This window comes from Austrofundulus limnaeus, unplaced genomic scaffold (genome assembly GCF_001266775.1).
Source record: "Austrofundulus limnaeus strain Quisiro unplaced genomic scaffold, Austrofundulus_limnaeus-1.0 Scaffold90, whole genome shotgun sequence".
Lineage (NCBI taxonomy): Eukaryota > Metazoa > Chordata > Actinopteri > Cyprinodontiformes > Rivulidae > Austrofundulus > Austrofundulus limnaeus.
The window spans coordinates 1,120,662-1,137,799 of record NW_013952492.1 but is presented as its reverse complement, the minus strand read 5'-3'; the positions used below and the strand labels follow the sequence as shown (position 1 = coordinate 1,137,799).

The window sequence follows — 17,138 nt, the reverse complement described above, 5'->3', positions numbered from 1 at the left end:
TATATATACAAAAATGAAATATATAGTGCAGAAAGTACAAAGGTCATGCATACGAGTGGAGGCCATGAACTCCTCCCTCCATCTGGGCAGACATGGTTCTCTTCTCAAACTTTAACTCGCCTGAGTACATCATGGACCTGAAAGCAACAAAGACTTGCTAAAACCCAGCAAACACACAACAACAAAATCTTTGAATGATTACATTAAACATAATTACAGTTTTAAACTAACCTCAAGATGGACAAGCTCTTGGCTCCGATGTCCTGACAGCCGTGTTGAATCCCAGCTATGAGGTAAGGAACAAACTTTTGAATCGAGCCTTTGTCCTGCACCGATCCTGAGACTCCCTGAGCCACTTTGACTTTATCTCCCTCACTGGACAAATTAAATCCACATAAATTACAGTAGTTCATTAAGCTTTTCTTTGATTTTTAAGAGAAAGAAGCTCTGTGTGTCTGCCATACCTATAATAGCGTTTTTGACTGTTGTTCTTCTCCATGGCATCCAAGGAGCCCATTCCTCTGTACTTTTTGAGACGCACACCATCTGAAAAGAAATATTCTCCTGGAGCCTCGGTGGTTGCTGCTAGCAAAGATCCCATCATCACTGGAGACAAAAAATATTGAACAATTTTAGACTGAAAGATCCAGAAGCAATTGGCACAAATGGAAGGTTCCTTCTGTCCGTTACTACCTGTAGATGCTCCCAGAGCCAGAGCTTTGACCACGTGCCCCACAGTCTGAACGCCTCCGTCTGCGATGACCGGGACTCCGAAACGTCTGGCGTACTCTGAAACCTTGTAAACGGCTGTACCCTGGGGGCGTCCACATGCCATCACTAAGAAACAAAGACACAAAAGCAACACATGATTGAAACATCTTCTGCACGAGCTGAATTTTTAGACACGAAAGCAACCACTAAGCTCTGCGCTCATATTTCGACCTTCCTGAGTGATGCAGATTGAGCCACAGCCCATGCCGACCCTCAGAGCATCCACACCAGCATCTATGAGGTTTTTAGCCTGAGCAGCTGTTACCACTAGAGAGAGACAGAGGCACAGGAAAGAGATGACTGATGAAGATGATGATAAAATGAGTTTTTTTTTTAAAGAAAAGTAAAACAAATGTGAAAAAAGGTGGACCGTTTCCTCCAACGACTTGTAGATCAGGATACTTGGATTTGATGTAGTGAATCATGTTGATTTGATAAACCGAATTTCCTTGGGAAGAGTCCTGAAAATGAATGCATTTAGTTAGAAATGATTTAAGGCAGATGATTACGTCCGTAAATGCATTAAACAAGTCAACTACAATAAGCACAAAGCAATTGTAATACATTAATTTCACTGTGTAAAATTTCATACAGAAAAAAAAACAGATCATGGTCTAAATTCTGGACATTTGATTTTTGATTCTCAGAATTAAAGTAATCTACTGATTTTGTAGGTGTCACAAATTAACACTATCACAATTTTCTAGTCTATAAACACAAAATGGGTTTGAGAGTTTCAAACTGTATTCCTGCAGGGCTTTGGCATGTAGTCTCAAAAATCTGGTCATGTTTTCAGCAAACCTTTGGTGAAAAAAATCAAGTTGTAAAACTTCTTCCGTGTTTCTATGAATCGGACAGTTCCTCTTTTTCAGCAAAAAGTTGAAAATGACTTTATAGAAAAAAATGAGAAACCACATTTTTAGAGAAGTTGAAATTAAGAGAAAGGCTTATGAACATTTTGGAGATAAGAGTAAAACATAAAGTTATTTCTTTAAAGTTATTTCTTTACTTTACTACCTGTGAGTATGAAATCTCAAGGTTGAAGCTTCCCTACATGTAGCCACAGGGATTACACAACCAGGTTTATTTACATTTTTATTTTATTTTTTATTTTTTTGGAAGGTTAATATTTTTTCTTCTTTCTGCCACCTTTCATTTTATTTGTGATTTGTATTATTTGTTATATGTATAGTATTTGTTTTGTTTTTAAATAAAAATGAATAAATTTACTAAACTAAAAACCAAAATACTGAATATTACAGGACATAAATCTCACCAGGACTACCACGTCCACTCCAGCCTGGATGAGGAGGTCCAGTCTAAATTTGTCGTCCTCCCTGGTTCCGATTGCAGCTCCACACAGCAGCTGTTTGCGTGAGTCTTTGGAAGCCAGAGGGTAATCTCTGTTCTTCTTCAAGTCAGTTCTGGCAATGATGGCAACCAGCTCGTCATTGTCATTAACAATGGGGAGCTTACCTTAGAGAAACGAAATGAAACATGAGTAAATAAAAAACAAAAAAAACTGTCATAATGTGCCTGTTTTTCTGATTTACCCTTTTTGCTTCTTTGCAGTATATCATTTGCCTCTTTTAGTGTAACTCCAGCAGGTGCAACAACTAGATCTTCTCTTTTTGTCATAGCCTAGATCAAAAACATGAAATGTGAATCGTATACTTTCTAAATTACCATGTTCAGTTGGGATTCTGATTTGTGTAACTTTAGTTCTCACAAATACACAACTTTTAGAAAACTCCACACTCACTTCTTCCAGAGGCCTGTCGTAGTCCTTCTCAGACAAAAAGTCAATATCCCTGGAGGTCACGATGCCGACCAGCTTACTGCCCATCTTCCCCGTCTCTGTCACCGGGATCCCAGAGAAACCGTGTCGTCTCTTAGCTTCAAACACATCTCCAACTGTGTGACATGGACTCATCACCACCGGGTCTGTGATGAAGCCCTGCTCGAATTTCTGACAAAAACAAAAAGACGGGCCAGGAGTAAGAAAAAAAAAAGAAAACTTCTGCATGATGTTTTACAGAATCTGAAGTTACCCTGTGTGTTAGTGATCAACTATAGTGTCAAATCATGTCTGTGCTGATTTTTCTGTCCTACCTTCACTTTCCGGACTTCATTGGCCTGGAAGTCAGCAGTGCAGTTATGATGGATTATTCCAATCCCACCCATCAGCTGAAATCAGGCACGTGGAAACAAAGATAAAAATGTCATTTTTCCACTGTGGATCCAAATATTGTTAAATTGAGCGGATAAGTATAAATGATGCATGTGTGTGTGTTTGTACTCACTGCCATAGCAATAGCCATGGATGACTCTGTGACTGTATCCATGGGGGAAGAAATGAGAGGCGTCTTCAGAGTGATTTTTCTCGTCAGTGCAGAAGTCAAATCCTTCCAAACACGATGCATTTGGGAACAAAAATGTCAGCCTCACATCGAACGACGACTTTAATCAAATCCACGACTAATTTGATGAATGATGTCACTGCAAAGGTAGCAGCTGCAGCACAGAAGCTAAGTGATTGTTTTTATTTTTATTTTTTTTGCATGTAAATAAACCTAAAAGCCACTTTGGCCATAATAGAGGCTGACTTGCTGTATTAATCTGTTGAGTGTGAAGGACGCAGGTGTGTGTGTGTTTCTGTTTTGGACACCTGCTAACAGGCAACCAGCCATGTGACCCAGGCTAGAAATTAATTTTTCATCCCAGCAGAGTTTAACAAAGCAAACAAATAATCCTGCCATCATCTGCTGCTTTTAATGAACAAAACAAAAACCTACAAACTTTAGTTTAAACTGCATAAAATCTGGGTAATTACTAGATTTTTTAAAATAAATAAAAATAATAGTAGGCCTCAAGACATTATCTAAACACCATAGTCATAAAAATGTCTTGTTTTCCAGCTGCAGCCATAAATTGACTTTTAAAAAACTCACTACAAATACAGAAACATTATTCAGTTTCTAAACATGTGCATTAAACTGTGATAACACTCACCACCTCCTCAGAAGTGAAATCAATAAAACCAGGGAGAATAAGGAAGTCACTGAAAGTAGAGAGGAAACAAATGTGGTGAAAAAAAGGACATTTTTTACATTTAGAAACTTCAATCAACCCCAAACTTAGTTATTTGTTTAAAAATGAATGGTTATTTGTGAGCACAGATAGCACCAGCTAGCTGTAGCACTTCTGGTGCATCCACAATATATGTAAAATCATTTTTATGATGGAAACGTATTTTTCAATAAGTTCTCAAATATTAGCAGAAGCATATTGTTGCAGTTTAGTTTTCTACCCCAAAAAATAAAAAAAGAAGTCCACTTTGCTTGATACTTTTAAATAAAAGGAGTCATTTCTCAATCTTTTCCATTATGAAGTGAGTTCTGTGATATATACGTTTAGTGTTTGAGATGCACTCTTCAAGCCAGTGTTAAAAAAGAAAAGAAAAAAGTGAAATAATCTGTCAGGAGTTCAATTTACTGAAATGTTCAGTATTAGTCTCTGTTCACAGATGAACCCCACATATGGCTTCTAATAAGAAAACTGCACTGACACCCATTAATACACTGACACTTAAAACGCCACTTACTCCCCCACCACACTTACACAGACACACACAGACTGACACACACTGCTTTTACGTTTGTAAAATCACTCAAAATCCCTGAAAGTAGTATCACTCGTAATAATCCTCCTTTTAAAGCCTAAGCTGACATGCCATCACTGTAAATGTTAACAGTAATGAGAGTCTTCGCATGACTGTGATTTTTGTAGTTGCTTGTGACATTTTGGGAATTTGCACGTCTCAACACATTGCCTCCATGTTTGTTTCAGGGAAAATAAAGAAGTTTCTTACTTGTATGTCAGCCCGTCACCGATGGCAAACAGCTGCTGTGCTGTGAGTCCGTCTTCAGGAACATAACCTGTGCCTCCACTGATCAAGAAGTCAGCCATGCTTAAATATAAATATAAAATACGTGCATGGATGAAAACATTATCACATCAGACTTTCAAAAAGATAAAACCATGAAAAAGAGACAGTTTTAATTCTACTTGTGAACAATATTTAAAACACAAAAGATGGAATAGTTTTGGCAAGAAATTATTTGTAGATTTTTATCGATTTCCATGGTTTACAAAAGAAATTACATTATAACTGGGTGTTTCAGCCCTTGTGAATTCTGCATAAAATACAGGAATATGATCACATGATCATACGTCAGTTCTTTAACTTTAGAATATGCGCTAACCCTGATGTTCTTTTTTGTCATGACCTCTATCTGACCTCTGCTGTGGCCTGATCAGGAGAATAAACAGGAACTGCTAAGAAAAGGAGCACATCCCTTTCAATGGAAATGCTTTCTTTACATCGATGACGGCAGCGGGTAAGAGGATTTGGTCAGCTGCCCAGGTCAATAAATGAGCTTGATCACAAACAAGCTAATATTCAGAGAAAAATATGACGTGTCAACTGCTGCCAGAGACACGATGAGTAAAACGTTTTAAATCCCTGCTGTTACTCCAACAGGGCAGTTAAAGTAAAGATGATGGTGTGAAGACTGACCTCTCTGGCTCATATCCAGCCTGGATACGTGTGGCGCTGTATCTCTGGGCTGCCGTCTCATACCCGTGTGAATGTGATGTTGGGTGGGCGTGAGCCAGCAAGGGATGAGGCTGCTCCCCGTCTCTGTTTGGGACACGAGGCCATACTGGCTCCATGTCCCCCACAATCCTCCTGTAGTCAATCTGGTAAAAGTCCCTCTCGTTGTCTCCAAACCGGTCATAAGCATGACCCTCCATCTCTGGGAAATCCAGGACTCTGACACCCCCCCCCCCACACACACACACACACACACACAGGGCCCAAGCACCTTTCACTTCTTTTCTCTCTCACAGGTACACGGACCAAGCACTACTTTTGCACATGAACAAGTAGAATCACACCTAGCTCTCCAAGTAAACACTGGGCTCAGCAGATCCCAAGAGAGGCTATCAATTTGCTGCTCACTTGCACGCACTCAAAAGGTACACAGTGCATGAGTGCATGTTCACAACTTTTTTAAGACACCTGTTATTAAACAAAGTATTTTTGCCCTCTGATTACTTTTTTTTAAATCTGAGCTGTAGTTCAGCCAAAACAGTCAAAAAATAAAACACAGCAAATTAAGATTTACAACAAAATGCTTGCAGTTAAAAATCTCCTGTTTAAAAATATATTACAAAGAATTTCACAATAAAAGATTCTTTAAAATGGTTTGCTTGCCATCAGAAAAGATCATATTCCCACCCAGGCTTGGAATGAACGCCCTCAAGCAAAGGGAGGACATGTCAGCTGAAGGTAACTACACCAAATTCAGAATTCCCTGCATCCTCCTCTGTTCCAGAAACAAGAAGCTGTTGTGAAAGTGATGTAGTTGAAGCTGCAGAAAGCCCACCCACTCCTGCTTAATTTTCACCCACCCCAATGGCTGGGAGCTTCCCTCCACACCGCTCTCCTGGAGGCTGCTGAGCTTAACTCGGTTCCTGACAGCTGCAGACGTCACTCGCCCGTCTCACAAAGAGGATTGGGAGCATTAAAGCAGGATGGGGTGGGGTGAGAGGTGTGTAGGGTGGAGCAAGGAGGAAGTAGTGAGGAGGAACGACGGGTCAAGATGACACTTTTACCTCGAAGGATTACAACGGTGAGCATATGCATGTCGAGGAGACAGACAAAGGTCAAACCCCCAGTGTGAGCTCACACAGCATGGATGCCGTACAATTCAGACGAATACAAGAGATTTTTGTGCACGTGAAGGCAGACTTTTAATATTTCAATATAAAAAAATTTGGATTAAGTTTGTCTTTGAAAAATAGTTTCTATAAAAGTACAATAAAACAAGCTGCAAAATATTCACATAGCACCGTATGAATACCGAATACTGCTTCCTACAACCGTCACATTTTTCCACAAGAGCCGATACACTTTTCACTTTAAGCTTGAGTTTTCCACCAGGGTCCTGGAGGTTTGATGGTCCTTCACAATTTCTTAGCTGTTTCCAGGAATGTGCTCTTCAGGAACCAACTTTCTGTGCCACTAAAGTCAGTTTCAGCAGCTGAGAAAAGTTACCTTTTTTAAACAAATACTGCACCTTTAAATATATACAATTCAAACAAATAAAAAATAAATTTCCTTTCATATAAAAATGTGGGGGGGAAAGGTAAATATAAGAAATGTTGTTGACATGTTCAGTTATTACATGCAGGAGGGCCTCAGCTGCGTTAGAATAAGGCACCTAAGGGAAAAGAAAATGAAATTAAAACCTTGGATGGCACAAAAAGGCTTGAAGGATTAAAAGCATTAAATCATACCCAGCTCCTTCATCAGATCTGGCTCGTGTTTTTTAAGGGCATCATAGAAGGCAGCTTTGGCTGATTCTCCTGAACGTAGCGTCGTCCCATACAGTTCTCTCATTTTGTCCTGTGAGGTTTTTTCCGCTCTGATCATTGAGTAGGCCTCTGAGTGGACTCGCTTTCTGAGCTCTTCAACTACGGCCATTACTTGGGAGGTTCGCTGTATTAATTCTGGTCTCATGTCGTCGATAAATGTTGCTGTTTTTGATGGAGAAGAACAAAAACGTGTAGGTGAGAAGAGCAATGACAGTGGAGTCCTTACCAGTCTTAAATGCATTTTTATGACAATCAATACAAACAAGCAAATTTTTAAAAAAATCATACCTTTTTCTTTTTTTGTGCAAACATTCTCAGTCATCTGTTGGCAACAGAGTAAAAAATAGTTTAAACTGGGAAACACTAATGACTAAAACTGAAGGATTCAGGCAAATATTGGACTTTTCTTTAGTTTTTTATTACTTTGGGATTTGATGGAACGTGATTTAGCATCGTAATAAAACCTGTAAAACAATGAGTCCAAACTGACCTTAGGGGTGACTTTATCTGGTTGTTGGACTTGAGTGTCTCTGTGTTTTGCCTGTGATGGATCTTGTGCTGAATGTTCCTTATCTCTCACCCTGAGATCCTGAATAAGAAACAAAATAAAGAAAAAAACGAGTAATAATCACTGTTAAAATATATCTTTGTCATTTCTTAAATTTGAAGAATACCTGTATGCTAAATTTGTAATGATCCACAGCCACAACATCCTTTGCGCATGCATTTTCTGAAACAGAATCATATTTATTTTATGGGTTTTGGCTTTTAGGTGTAAAAAAGCAACATGATTAAATCTACCTGGTTTGGTAACGCTGTCTGCACCACTTGTTTGAGGTAAATGAACACCAGCAGGTGAATCCTGAAACAGAGTAAACATCCGGTAAACAAAAAAGAAAAAAAATCCCTTCCTGAGTTTTCAGTTCTTATTTATTTTGTTTTATATAAGACATTCCATACCAGCTTTAATAAGACTTCATAGACGGCAACATTAACATTACTCTGGTGCTTTGAGAACACATCCTTTGTGCGTGCCATGATTTCTAGAAGGAAAACCATTTTTCATTTTAGAGTGTGTGGCTATTGGAAAATAAACAATGCAAATTATTGAACTGTGTTAAACATCTGTTGCATGTATTATGCATACATAGGGGCAGTAAAGTTTTGTATAAAGTAGGAAGCAAATGATCACAACGAACATCAAACCTTCAGACTTAGGTCTCTTCACAGGATCCCCATCCCAACACTGTTTCATGAGTTTAACCAGCTCTTCCATCCTTTCTACATTTTTATGGTAACGTTTGACATCCGGTCTGTCACCCTTTGGAATCCTCACTGCAACTAGGTCTTTCCCTTTTCCTATGGTGTATTCAAAACAGTAAAAATGTAGACAGAGCCGAACGTGAATGTGAAAAAAGGCCTTTACCTGTGCTCAATAATTACTTATAAGCAGATGAGGTTTAGGAAAAACAAACATTTGGTGGTAATTACACTTAACAAAAGTTTAAAAAGTGGAAAAGGAAGATGATAAAATCCACTGTACCTTGGTATGGTTCTTGACCAGTAAAGATAGACCAAAGTAGGATACCATAACTGATGACGAAAGGGTGGAAATTCTTGATTATAGTTGCTTTTTAACTATAGAGGATTTGTAAAACTGTACTTCAGTGTTTACCTGTATATGTCAAAAGAACGACAGGGTATATATGATAAATCTCCCAACGCCTCTGGTGGCATGTATTTAAATGTACCTCCAACATCCCTTGTTTGATCACCGATGTTCGAAACACTGGTGGTGATCCTGGACAGACCAAAGTCTGCCAGCTTCAAAATACAAAGACAGAAACTACTGAGTTCAGTTTTACATTCAACTGCTACATAAAAAGTTAAAGGGGTAGGTACTGCACCTTGGCGTGGAGTTCATCTGTCAGCAGCACATTGCTTGGCTTTAGGTCACAGTGCAGAATTTTCTTCAGATGGAGGAAGTTTATTCCTTGAGCCACTTGATGGGCCAGACGGAAGGCCAGAGGCGGTGGAGGAGGGCCGGCTAAGTTTTCCTGCAGGGTCTCAATGGATCCTCTTTTCATGTGCTCCATGACTATACCTCTCCTCCTGGACATTCCTTTAAACGGAGTTCCATCATACATTCCATAAATTCTGAGCACAAAATCAAAGACCAAACTTTTCATGTGATTAGCCTCCTTGAGCAGTGGTTCATCCTCCGTTAGACTGAAACGAGAAGGATGACAGTCAGTTATCTATTTAAAGCGGAAGAAACATAATATATAAATATTTTAGAATATGATTTTGTTGTTGTTGTTGTTGTTGTTGTTGTTGTTGTTGTTGTTGTTGTTGTTGTTGTTGTTGTTGTTGTTGTTGTTGTTGCAAATGTACCTTGATTCCTGATGAGGTAGTTTAATAGCCACATCAAGACCCCATGTCTTGTGCCAGACCCTATAGATTCTTCCAAATCCACCACAACCAATCTCCTTCCATTCCTCCAAATCTGTGTCATGAATCACCTCACTGCTCGCCTCTGCCATCTTCTGGTGAACTCGGGCATGCAGTTTGAGACGTCAAAATCTGTTAGAACTGATCAGAAGAAAATATTCTATTACAAAACACAATTAAACAAGCACATTTATTAAAAATGTCATTTGATCAACGACATGGTGGTGATTCTTTATCCCGCTCTTCCTTATTTACGAGAACTGAGAAGAAACTGACTGTCAAAAGAATTTAAAAGAAAGCTTTTTCCACAAACACTAGTTTAGCATTATTTGATTATACTATTAGATGTTTGATATCTACTTACTTCATAGCCCCCAGGTTGTGTCTAAGGTTTAAAGGAAAAGTTCAATCAAAAGCAATGAGAAACAAATATAACGTTCCAGCTTCCTGTTTCTGTTTCAGCTGCAGCTGAGAGGAGGGATGGACTTAAACTGCGGAAGTACTTCAGCAGACTGTGAAACAACCCTCCCTCCTCCCACCCCTTCCTTCCTTCTCTCTTTAAACTGTCAGATTATATGCAGAAAGTTATTTATTATTTTGTAGACAAAGTAAAGCAGTTGAACTTAAACAACTTCACGTATTGGCACTATAGATGAACTTTGAACCCTTTTGTTGCTTTTGTGATAGTGGCCAAAATCTCTGAGACACAGTTCCCCACAAGCCTTCTGGTCAAAAGAGACAAATGTTTCGTCACATGAACGGGGGTGAATTGAGGCCATTAGTTCAAGTTCAAGTGTACTTTATTGTCAAAATCTATGTAACAGGATTAGCACAGAAGTTGAAATTGCGTTTCACCAGTCTCCAATGTGCAGTTAAACATATAAACATATCAATAAGTCATTGACATTTTTGGTTATACTGTTAGATGTTGGACATCTACTTACTTCATAGCCCCCAGATTGTGTCTACGTAAGTTTTAAAGAATAAATAAAAGACCACTTGATAATGTTGAATGTTGGATCAAGCTCGGGCATTCTTTTGGTCTCAATGTTAACAAAGGGTGCAACTACTTAAAACAATAAATCTTGTGTTTGAATTCTTTGGAACATGGTGGTTAACAAGTAACATCCATACAAACATGCACATCTCAAATCAAGGTGAGGCATCAAGGTGATTTAAATGGCAATTTTTATATGGTAAATGTGTAGATTTACCAAAAGTGTGGATATTAGGGTTTAAAATTGCTTCTGTGGAAGTTGAAATATCAAATCAAGCATTTTACTGAAGAAAAAAGTGTAAAATTACTGTTTTTAAAACTACCTAAAGTTTAAAAGGAAAACATCAAGGACAAAGGATTGTTTATTTATTTACTTGTTTTTATATATTTTTTAAAAATTGCTGCCTGTGAGAGGATGCTAAACTGCATTTCACTGTTTTGACACTGTCCTTGAACATTGTTTTTATCAGCGACAATAAAGCTCTTCTATTCTATTCCATTCAAAGGATTAAGCTGCAATACAGAGGTGCACAATCCCACCTCCCCAAAAATACTTTTTCTAAAGGCTGTAACGACTATAATGTTATATTAAAATGTTTAAAAAACACCTGTTTCAGCTGCATATATGTCTGCTATGCTCATCTTCATACTAGTCTACATACATCTGCTATGTCCTGTTGGAGTGTGACATGATTTATGTCATGTACAGGTGTGATAGGTCACATAGGGTGTCAGAACGGTATATATTTATACCTCTCATCCAACCACAATTATTACAAATATGAGGTGGTGATAGATATTTTTGTCTTTGTTTTTTAATGATTGCAAGATGGAATGAAAACAAGCCCAAATGAAATAGAAATTAAATTTGTTTTGCATATATAAAATGTAAGGAGTAGAACGTGCAGACAATCACCTGAAAATATAAAATAGTCATCTGAAAGTATAAACAACAAAGACTTTCTTAAAGGGGCAATATCATGTGAAAACAACTTTTTTGAGTTTTATAACATGTATAATTTTACACTCTCATAAAAACATGCCCAAAGCCTTGCTTTGACTCATTCATGCATGTTTGAGAAATCCTGCAGTGTTTTTAGGCAGCCATGCTGAGGAGCAAAATGAGAGGTGGGGACCAAAACGCCTTTTGTTACCAGGAACACCACTGGGACGTGTCTTTAAACAGAACTTCCTCATGGCAGAGCGCACCCCCTCCCCACACACCCCACCCATGACTCCTGCAGGCTCTTGGGTGAAAGTGAAAGTGAAACTTAACTGTCTGCTGAGGTCTCAACATTAGTTCTCACTCAGTGAAGCTCTTTTCAGATTAAAAATACCTTTGAGGCCGATTTCAAGGCGTTTAGAAGAGGAAGTGATGAGAAGATCAGTTTATTTTCTATTTAAACATAAAAACAGCATTTTAATAACAGCTAAAGGTGACATAGATACTTTATTATGGTATAGTATTTAAATATATGCCTGAGAAACACATAATATTGGCCCTTTAAGTAAAAGTAACCAAGTATTATTTCATTACTCAACACCTCAAATAGATTCATTTTCCAAAAGAAGAAAAATATTTGATTTGGTTTATATTATTCAGGATTTAAACTATTGTTTTTACTGCATCTTTTCAGTGCTGATTTGTTTGCTTTTTTTAATCTATGCAATTAGTAAAACACAAGCAGAATCACAGCTTTGTCAGAAAAATCAGTTTTTTCTGAACACAGCATATTGTGCTTAGGAGCACCATCACAGGTGTAAAACCCTTACATAACTGAGTCTGTGAGTGCTCATTCACATTTCACCCTGCCTTGTTTCCCCCATCAATACGCACAGTCTGCTCTTGCTCTCTGCATTTCTCTCCCTCTCTCCCCTCCCTCTTCCCCACCCACCTTCATTTACGCTCAGTTTGGTGTGGACCTCGTTCACCAGTGGCTGCTCGCAGCGCCACATCCTCCCTCCGCTCCTCGCTGCCTTTTCCATCCCTCTCTGCTCCGTTCAGACTGCACCTTCTACTCTCCTTCGTTTGCCTCCTCCTCTGCAGGTGTTTCATGCCAATGATACATCCAGGGATAAAGGTGAAGGGGAGGTGCTGGATCTTGGAGCGGGGGGAGCTGAGGTGAGCGTTTGGAGCATCACTGATGCAGACAGGTTACATCCTCTGGAGCAGCGAAGGACAACGCTGGAAGAAAGCAGCTGGACTGGAGTACCACTGCAGGACTAGACGCGCTTTGTGCTGTGAAGGTAGAAAAGAGAACTGAGGGCAACAACAGAGGGAGGGGAGTGTTTATAAGAGGCGCTCCAGTTACAGGAGTTTTGGGAAGGAGGGTGTGTGGTCCACAGGGAGTGTTTTAAAAGTGGAGAAAAAAAGGGTATTAAGGGGGGTCTGTTCAGCTCCCAGATTAAAGAAGAGGAAGAAGGGTTGATCTTTGCAAAGTCCAAAGAGTCACAGAGATTGGGGAGGTGCAGGCTCTCCATAGGCTGTGGAATTACAATTGGAGCTCCGAGACAATCTGCAGTACTGACTGAGAGAGGGGTGGGCATGGTTTAAGGACACAGGGCAGGTGGACCAGTAAAAGATCTTCATCTGTTCAAAGGTAGGCTTGTTTCCTGAAGAACAAAGAAGACGGGGAAGAGGAATTCTCAAGAAAATCGGTGACAGTTTGTTCTGCCTTTCTGCACAAATCTATTGGAGCGTTCCATCATGGCTGTCCAACTCATCCCTGAATCAGCTGTCAGTTTGCTTATGGTAAGTCTCAAAGTGGTGTATGTACAACTTGTTTTTGTCTGTTTTTCAACTCTTTCATTTTCCTCTCCATCCAATAAAAAGCTAATATTTTGTGTGTTCCTCCCCCCTTGTTACTTCCTACAAACCTGAAATCCTCCTTGAAAAATTGAAACCTCATTGTTTTTGCTATAATAGGTGTTTTATCTGTAAAGCCAATAATACATACATTTTTTTATTTTTAAACTGAACAGAAAAGTTGTGTTCTAGACAAAACTGTCCTTTAAGGCAAACTTTTAGAACAATGCATCTGCTGTGCAAGTAACAAAGTTGCTTCAGGGGTGAAATTTTCATTGCTGAGTAAGGTTTGCATTTGTTCATACTTCATACAAGACCGGTAGGTTAATTAAACCTCATCTATGTGAGATAATTGTTGGGCAGCAACCACCAAAACAGGAATTGTAAGCTCTTGTTATCAGTAAATTATTGGCCAAAAACAGGTTGGCTTAACTTCCTGTGTTTCCAATAAAATAATAAAACAGATGCACACGGCGAGCTAAACGTCCCTTCTGTCTAAACGGGGAACCGATGACAGAGTGACGTGTAGAATTCAAATGTAACGGCTTCTTCTGATAACCGTCAGGGTTTTATTTGTAAACTTTCCTCATGTGCTTGGTGGCACTGTATATGAGCATGTTCTGCTCATTTTTATTCTATAATGTTGGTATTCTGCATTCTCAGAGGGAGTCATGCATCGCTGCACTGCCTGCTATTTTCCACCTGTCATAGCTGTCTGTTACTATGGCGATAGGCCATGTAATCCATACTGCATTGAGACAGCAGTGTGAAGGGAAGTGCAAAAGATTATAGACAGGGCATGAAAGGAATTAAAAAAAAGAAACAGAGAGAGAACAAAAATCACAATAATGGAAAAAGACAGCTTCAAAGTAAACTGCTGCTGTGGCAAAAAAAAAATAAATAAAAAAAAGCTGGGAACCCACTGAAAAATCCCATCAGGCTGTTTCCCGCCTGAAGAGACTCCTCCAGAGGGGATTTTTAAGGCTTGCGTGGAAATATGAAAGAATTCATCTGCTGAGAATTGTGCCATCCAGTAGACAGTTTTGTGTCACTTGAGTGTGATTTTACTCCTTCACTGCATTTAAGTGAGCATTAGTATGGTGGCTGTTTCCCAACAAGTGCTCTTGTCACGGCTGACGACTCCTAAAATGCTTTGCTACCAAACCGTTTTCACAAGCTCTGTTCTATTCTGTAAATAACTGTCAGCGTCCGTAATTTTCTGCAACCATTTCGGCAACCATTCAGTTTATTCCAACCATCAGCAGACAATGAGCGGCTGTCTTCGGTGAGGACAACATTTGGAGAAAGCGTTACCCCTAACCACGTCCCTCTGCCCTTAAATTTCCTTTAGGTTCACGCTGAGCAGAACTAACATCTCATTACTGATCTCAGAGCTCAGTGACTTGTTTGCTAAATCCGTGGCATTTGCTTCCACACGAGCCTGCTAGGTTGAACCCTTCTTAATTATTAATGTGGGTTCAGTTGGCAGATGTGTGTGTGTGTGTGCAAGTGTTTGAGCCAAGATTAACATTGATCAAGCTTCCTGCCTCTGTGTGCATTAATATTTCAGACAAATAGATAATTATCTCACAGCAGTGATTACAGAAGCTTTTCTTGGATGGATGGATGGATGGATGCATGGATGGATGGATGGATGGATGGATGGATGGATGGATGGATGGATGGATGGATGGATGGATGGATGGATGGATGGATGGACCTGAAAATCATTTCCCCACTTTAAATCCAAACTGGATAATCACATCACTGAATTCATCGTATTTCTGTCTTTGAGCGATTGCTGAGCACTTGTTACTAACCAGAATAAAAAGTATAAGTTCAATACAAATAAATAAATAAATAAATAAATAAATAAATAAATAAATAAATAAATAAATACTGGTTTTATTCATTGTTGATTTTAATCTAAGAACCAGCACTGATCAAAGACCTAGATCTGACAATATCTTACCAGCTCAGCTAATAACATTCTGATGCAGCTAATCCAGGGTTTGTTATGACTTTAGCCCAATTTGATAAAGCATCCCATGGAAATTTAATTATAGAAGAGAGCAAAGCTGACAAAACAAATCATTTCAATGTTCTACTGTGCCATGTACTTATATTATACTTCAATTTATAGACCTCTTGTTCATGTGGGGGGTTGGTTTTTCAAATGCAGGTGCCGCTGATCAATATGCATTTCCCTATCTGTTACACTGGGCCTCACACACAGCACAGACAGAAGGAAGGTAAACTGGGATCTTGACACACTGAGGCTAAGTGGATTATCTTCACAAAGCTGCAGGGTTTCTGTGCAGCGAGGGGAACAACATCCAGCAGCTTCGCAGATCCCAGTTTTATACTAAAGCTTGCATGTTACAGGTCATCACATTGTTACGTTGGTACACCTTAAGCGTTTATGGGTCACGTTGATAACGACACAACAGCATGACTGAAGTGTTCCGTGTTCAGTCAGCCAACGAAAGAAAAGGGCAAAGACCTCATGTTGCCTTGCGCTTTATTGTTTCTCCTTATTCAATTACTGCGGATGCAGACCAGATGACTCAGTGTGATCAAGCCAAGGGATTCATTCAGCCTTAATCAAATCACTGTTGGATGATATATTGCACCGAGTGGGTGTAGATTTGACATGTTGGAGGGTTTTTTTTAATGCACTGGCACATATTTACTGCAAAGACATATTATAACTGTGGTCAAAATAAAAACAAAGCTCTTGATAATGCATTATTTGTATGTATTTTATATGTTCTGATAGTGCAACAGAGCAGCCAGTGTACAAAAGAAGGTGAGCTGAAGAGCATGGGGGGGAGGGGCAGCAATATGAGATCATACTGAGATAATTGATTACTGCCCTGTAACAATGGCAGAGAGGGAGGCTCTGATAACACTTCTTGCATTTCTTTAAATGTAACTGTAACAAGCATATTTTCCAATTCTGGGACACATGGGTGGAAAATTTATACTGCAGTTATCAATTGATGAGTTATTTATAGATTCTATTAGTCAATACTGACACGTTGAACCAACATTTTATTTAAAAAAATATACCCCCACAGTCTACAGATAATGAATGAATGATATTTTATTGATCCCATAAAGGGAAATTAAGGGTATACAAAAACAAAAATTGTGATACAATTAACACAATCTAATTTGCCAGCAAAAAAATCTAAGTTATTTAAATATCTCATATATGTAAAAAGACATTTTGTACCTTACATTTACATTTGGTTCTTAGTAAGAAGTGAAGGCACAGAAGTGTTTTATTACAGCCATTTTTATTATAACAGCATCTCACAGTTTGATGCTGATGTGTTACTGTGCAGCGCCCTTTTATACCCCCCCCCTTTTTTTGTTGTTTATCATTATTGCCACGATAAAGCATTCATAGGATTTGTTTTACAGTTTTTTTATTTTTTCTAAAAGCTGCAGTCTGCCTGCAGAACGGTCATGCTTGAGTGATGTCGAGAGCCAGCACTGCTGATGTCAGCAAACTCAAGCTCTGAAGTTGCTGCAGGAGAAAAGAAACACTTTTGCTTCATATCAAACAAAAAGCCTTTAAAATGCCGTGGCAGACCAGTTCAGTAGCCCCCCCCCCCCCACACACACACACACACACACACACACACACACACAGGGCCCAAGCAC

General features: G+C 39.1%; 3 protein-coding genes across 4 annotated transcripts in view; 1 reads left to right on the top strand and 2 right to left on the bottom strand.

The window, feature by feature from the left end:
• Positions 1-5,937, bottom strand: part of impdh1a (IMP (inosine 5'-monophosphate) dehydrogenase 1a) — an 8,873-nt gene extending 2,936 nt beyond the window's left edge. For both annotated transcript variants that reach the window (XM_014012349.1, XM_014012350.1), the window contains exons 1-14: positions 5,351-5,937; positions 4,643-4,741; positions 3,784-3,832; positions 3,075-3,176; positions 2,884-2,958; positions 2,534-2,740; positions 2,325-2,412; positions 2,048-2,247; positions 1,142-1,232; positions 943-1,038; positions 694-837; positions 465-606; positions 232-375; positions 54-137 (exon numbers count right to left, since the gene is read on the bottom strand). In XM_014012349.1, coding sequence (XP_013867803.1) covers positions 54-137; positions 232-375; positions 465-606; positions 694-837; positions 943-1,038; positions 1,142-1,232; positions 2,048-2,247; positions 2,325-2,412; positions 2,534-2,740; positions 2,884-2,958; positions 3,075-3,176; positions 3,784-3,832; positions 4,643-4,741; positions 5,351-5,586 — 1,757 coding nt within the window. In that variant the 5' untranslated portion in view covers positions 5,587-5,937. The remainder of the gene's footprint in view (positions 1-53; positions 138-231; positions 376-464; positions 607-693; positions 838-942; positions 1,039-1,141; positions 1,233-2,047; positions 2,248-2,324; positions 2,413-2,533; positions 2,741-2,883; positions 2,959-3,074; positions 3,177-3,783; positions 3,833-4,642; positions 4,742-5,350) is intronic.
• A 631-nt stretch (positions 5,938-6,568) lies between these two features.
• LOC106520327 (receptor-interacting serine/threonine-protein kinase 4) lies at positions 6,569-12,677 on the bottom strand. The gene is made up of 13 exons (XM_014012347.1): positions 12,556-12,677; positions 9,607-9,804; positions 9,120-9,441; positions 8,888-9,036; positions 8,756-8,805; positions 8,419-8,571; positions 8,173-8,255; positions 8,014-8,074; positions 7,887-7,942; positions 7,703-7,801; positions 7,501-7,534; positions 7,135-7,374; positions 6,569-7,058 (listed from the first exon to the last, which is right to left on the bottom strand). The coding sequence occupies exons 2-13, from the start codon at positions 9,753-9,755 to the stop codon at positions 7,045-7,047; spliced, it is 1,410 nt and encodes a 469-aa protein (XP_013867801.1). The 5' UTR covers positions 9,756-9,804; positions 12,556-12,677; the 3' UTR covers positions 6,569-7,044.
• A 146-nt stretch (positions 12,678-12,823) lies between these two features.
• Positions 12,824-17,138, top strand: part of frmd4a (FERM domain containing 4A) — a 95,849-nt gene continuing 91,534 nt past the window's right edge. Inside the window, exons 1-2 of the mRNA XM_014012340.1 lie at positions 12,824-12,907; positions 13,261-13,412. Of these exons, the coding sequence (XP_013867794.1) occupies positions 13,368-13,412 (45 nt within the window). The 5' untranslated portion in view covers positions 12,824-12,907; positions 13,261-13,367. The remainder of the gene's footprint in view (positions 12,908-13,260; positions 13,413-17,138) is intronic.

Excerpts from the sequence above, each read along its gene's own strand:
- LOC106520327 (XM_014012347.1), bottom strand. The coding sequence starts at position 9,755 with ATGGCAGAGGCGAGCAGTGAGGTGATTCATGACACAGATTTGGAGGAA. Across the intron at positions 8,075-8,172 it reads ATGAAGTCTTATTAAAGCTG|GATTCACCTGCTGGTGTTCA; the intron begins GTATGGAATGTC and ends ACTCTGTTTCAG. Across the intron at positions 7,375-7,500 it reads TTGCACAAAAAAAGAAAAAG|CAACATTTATCGACGACATG; the intron begins GTATGATTTTTT and ends CATCAAAAACAG.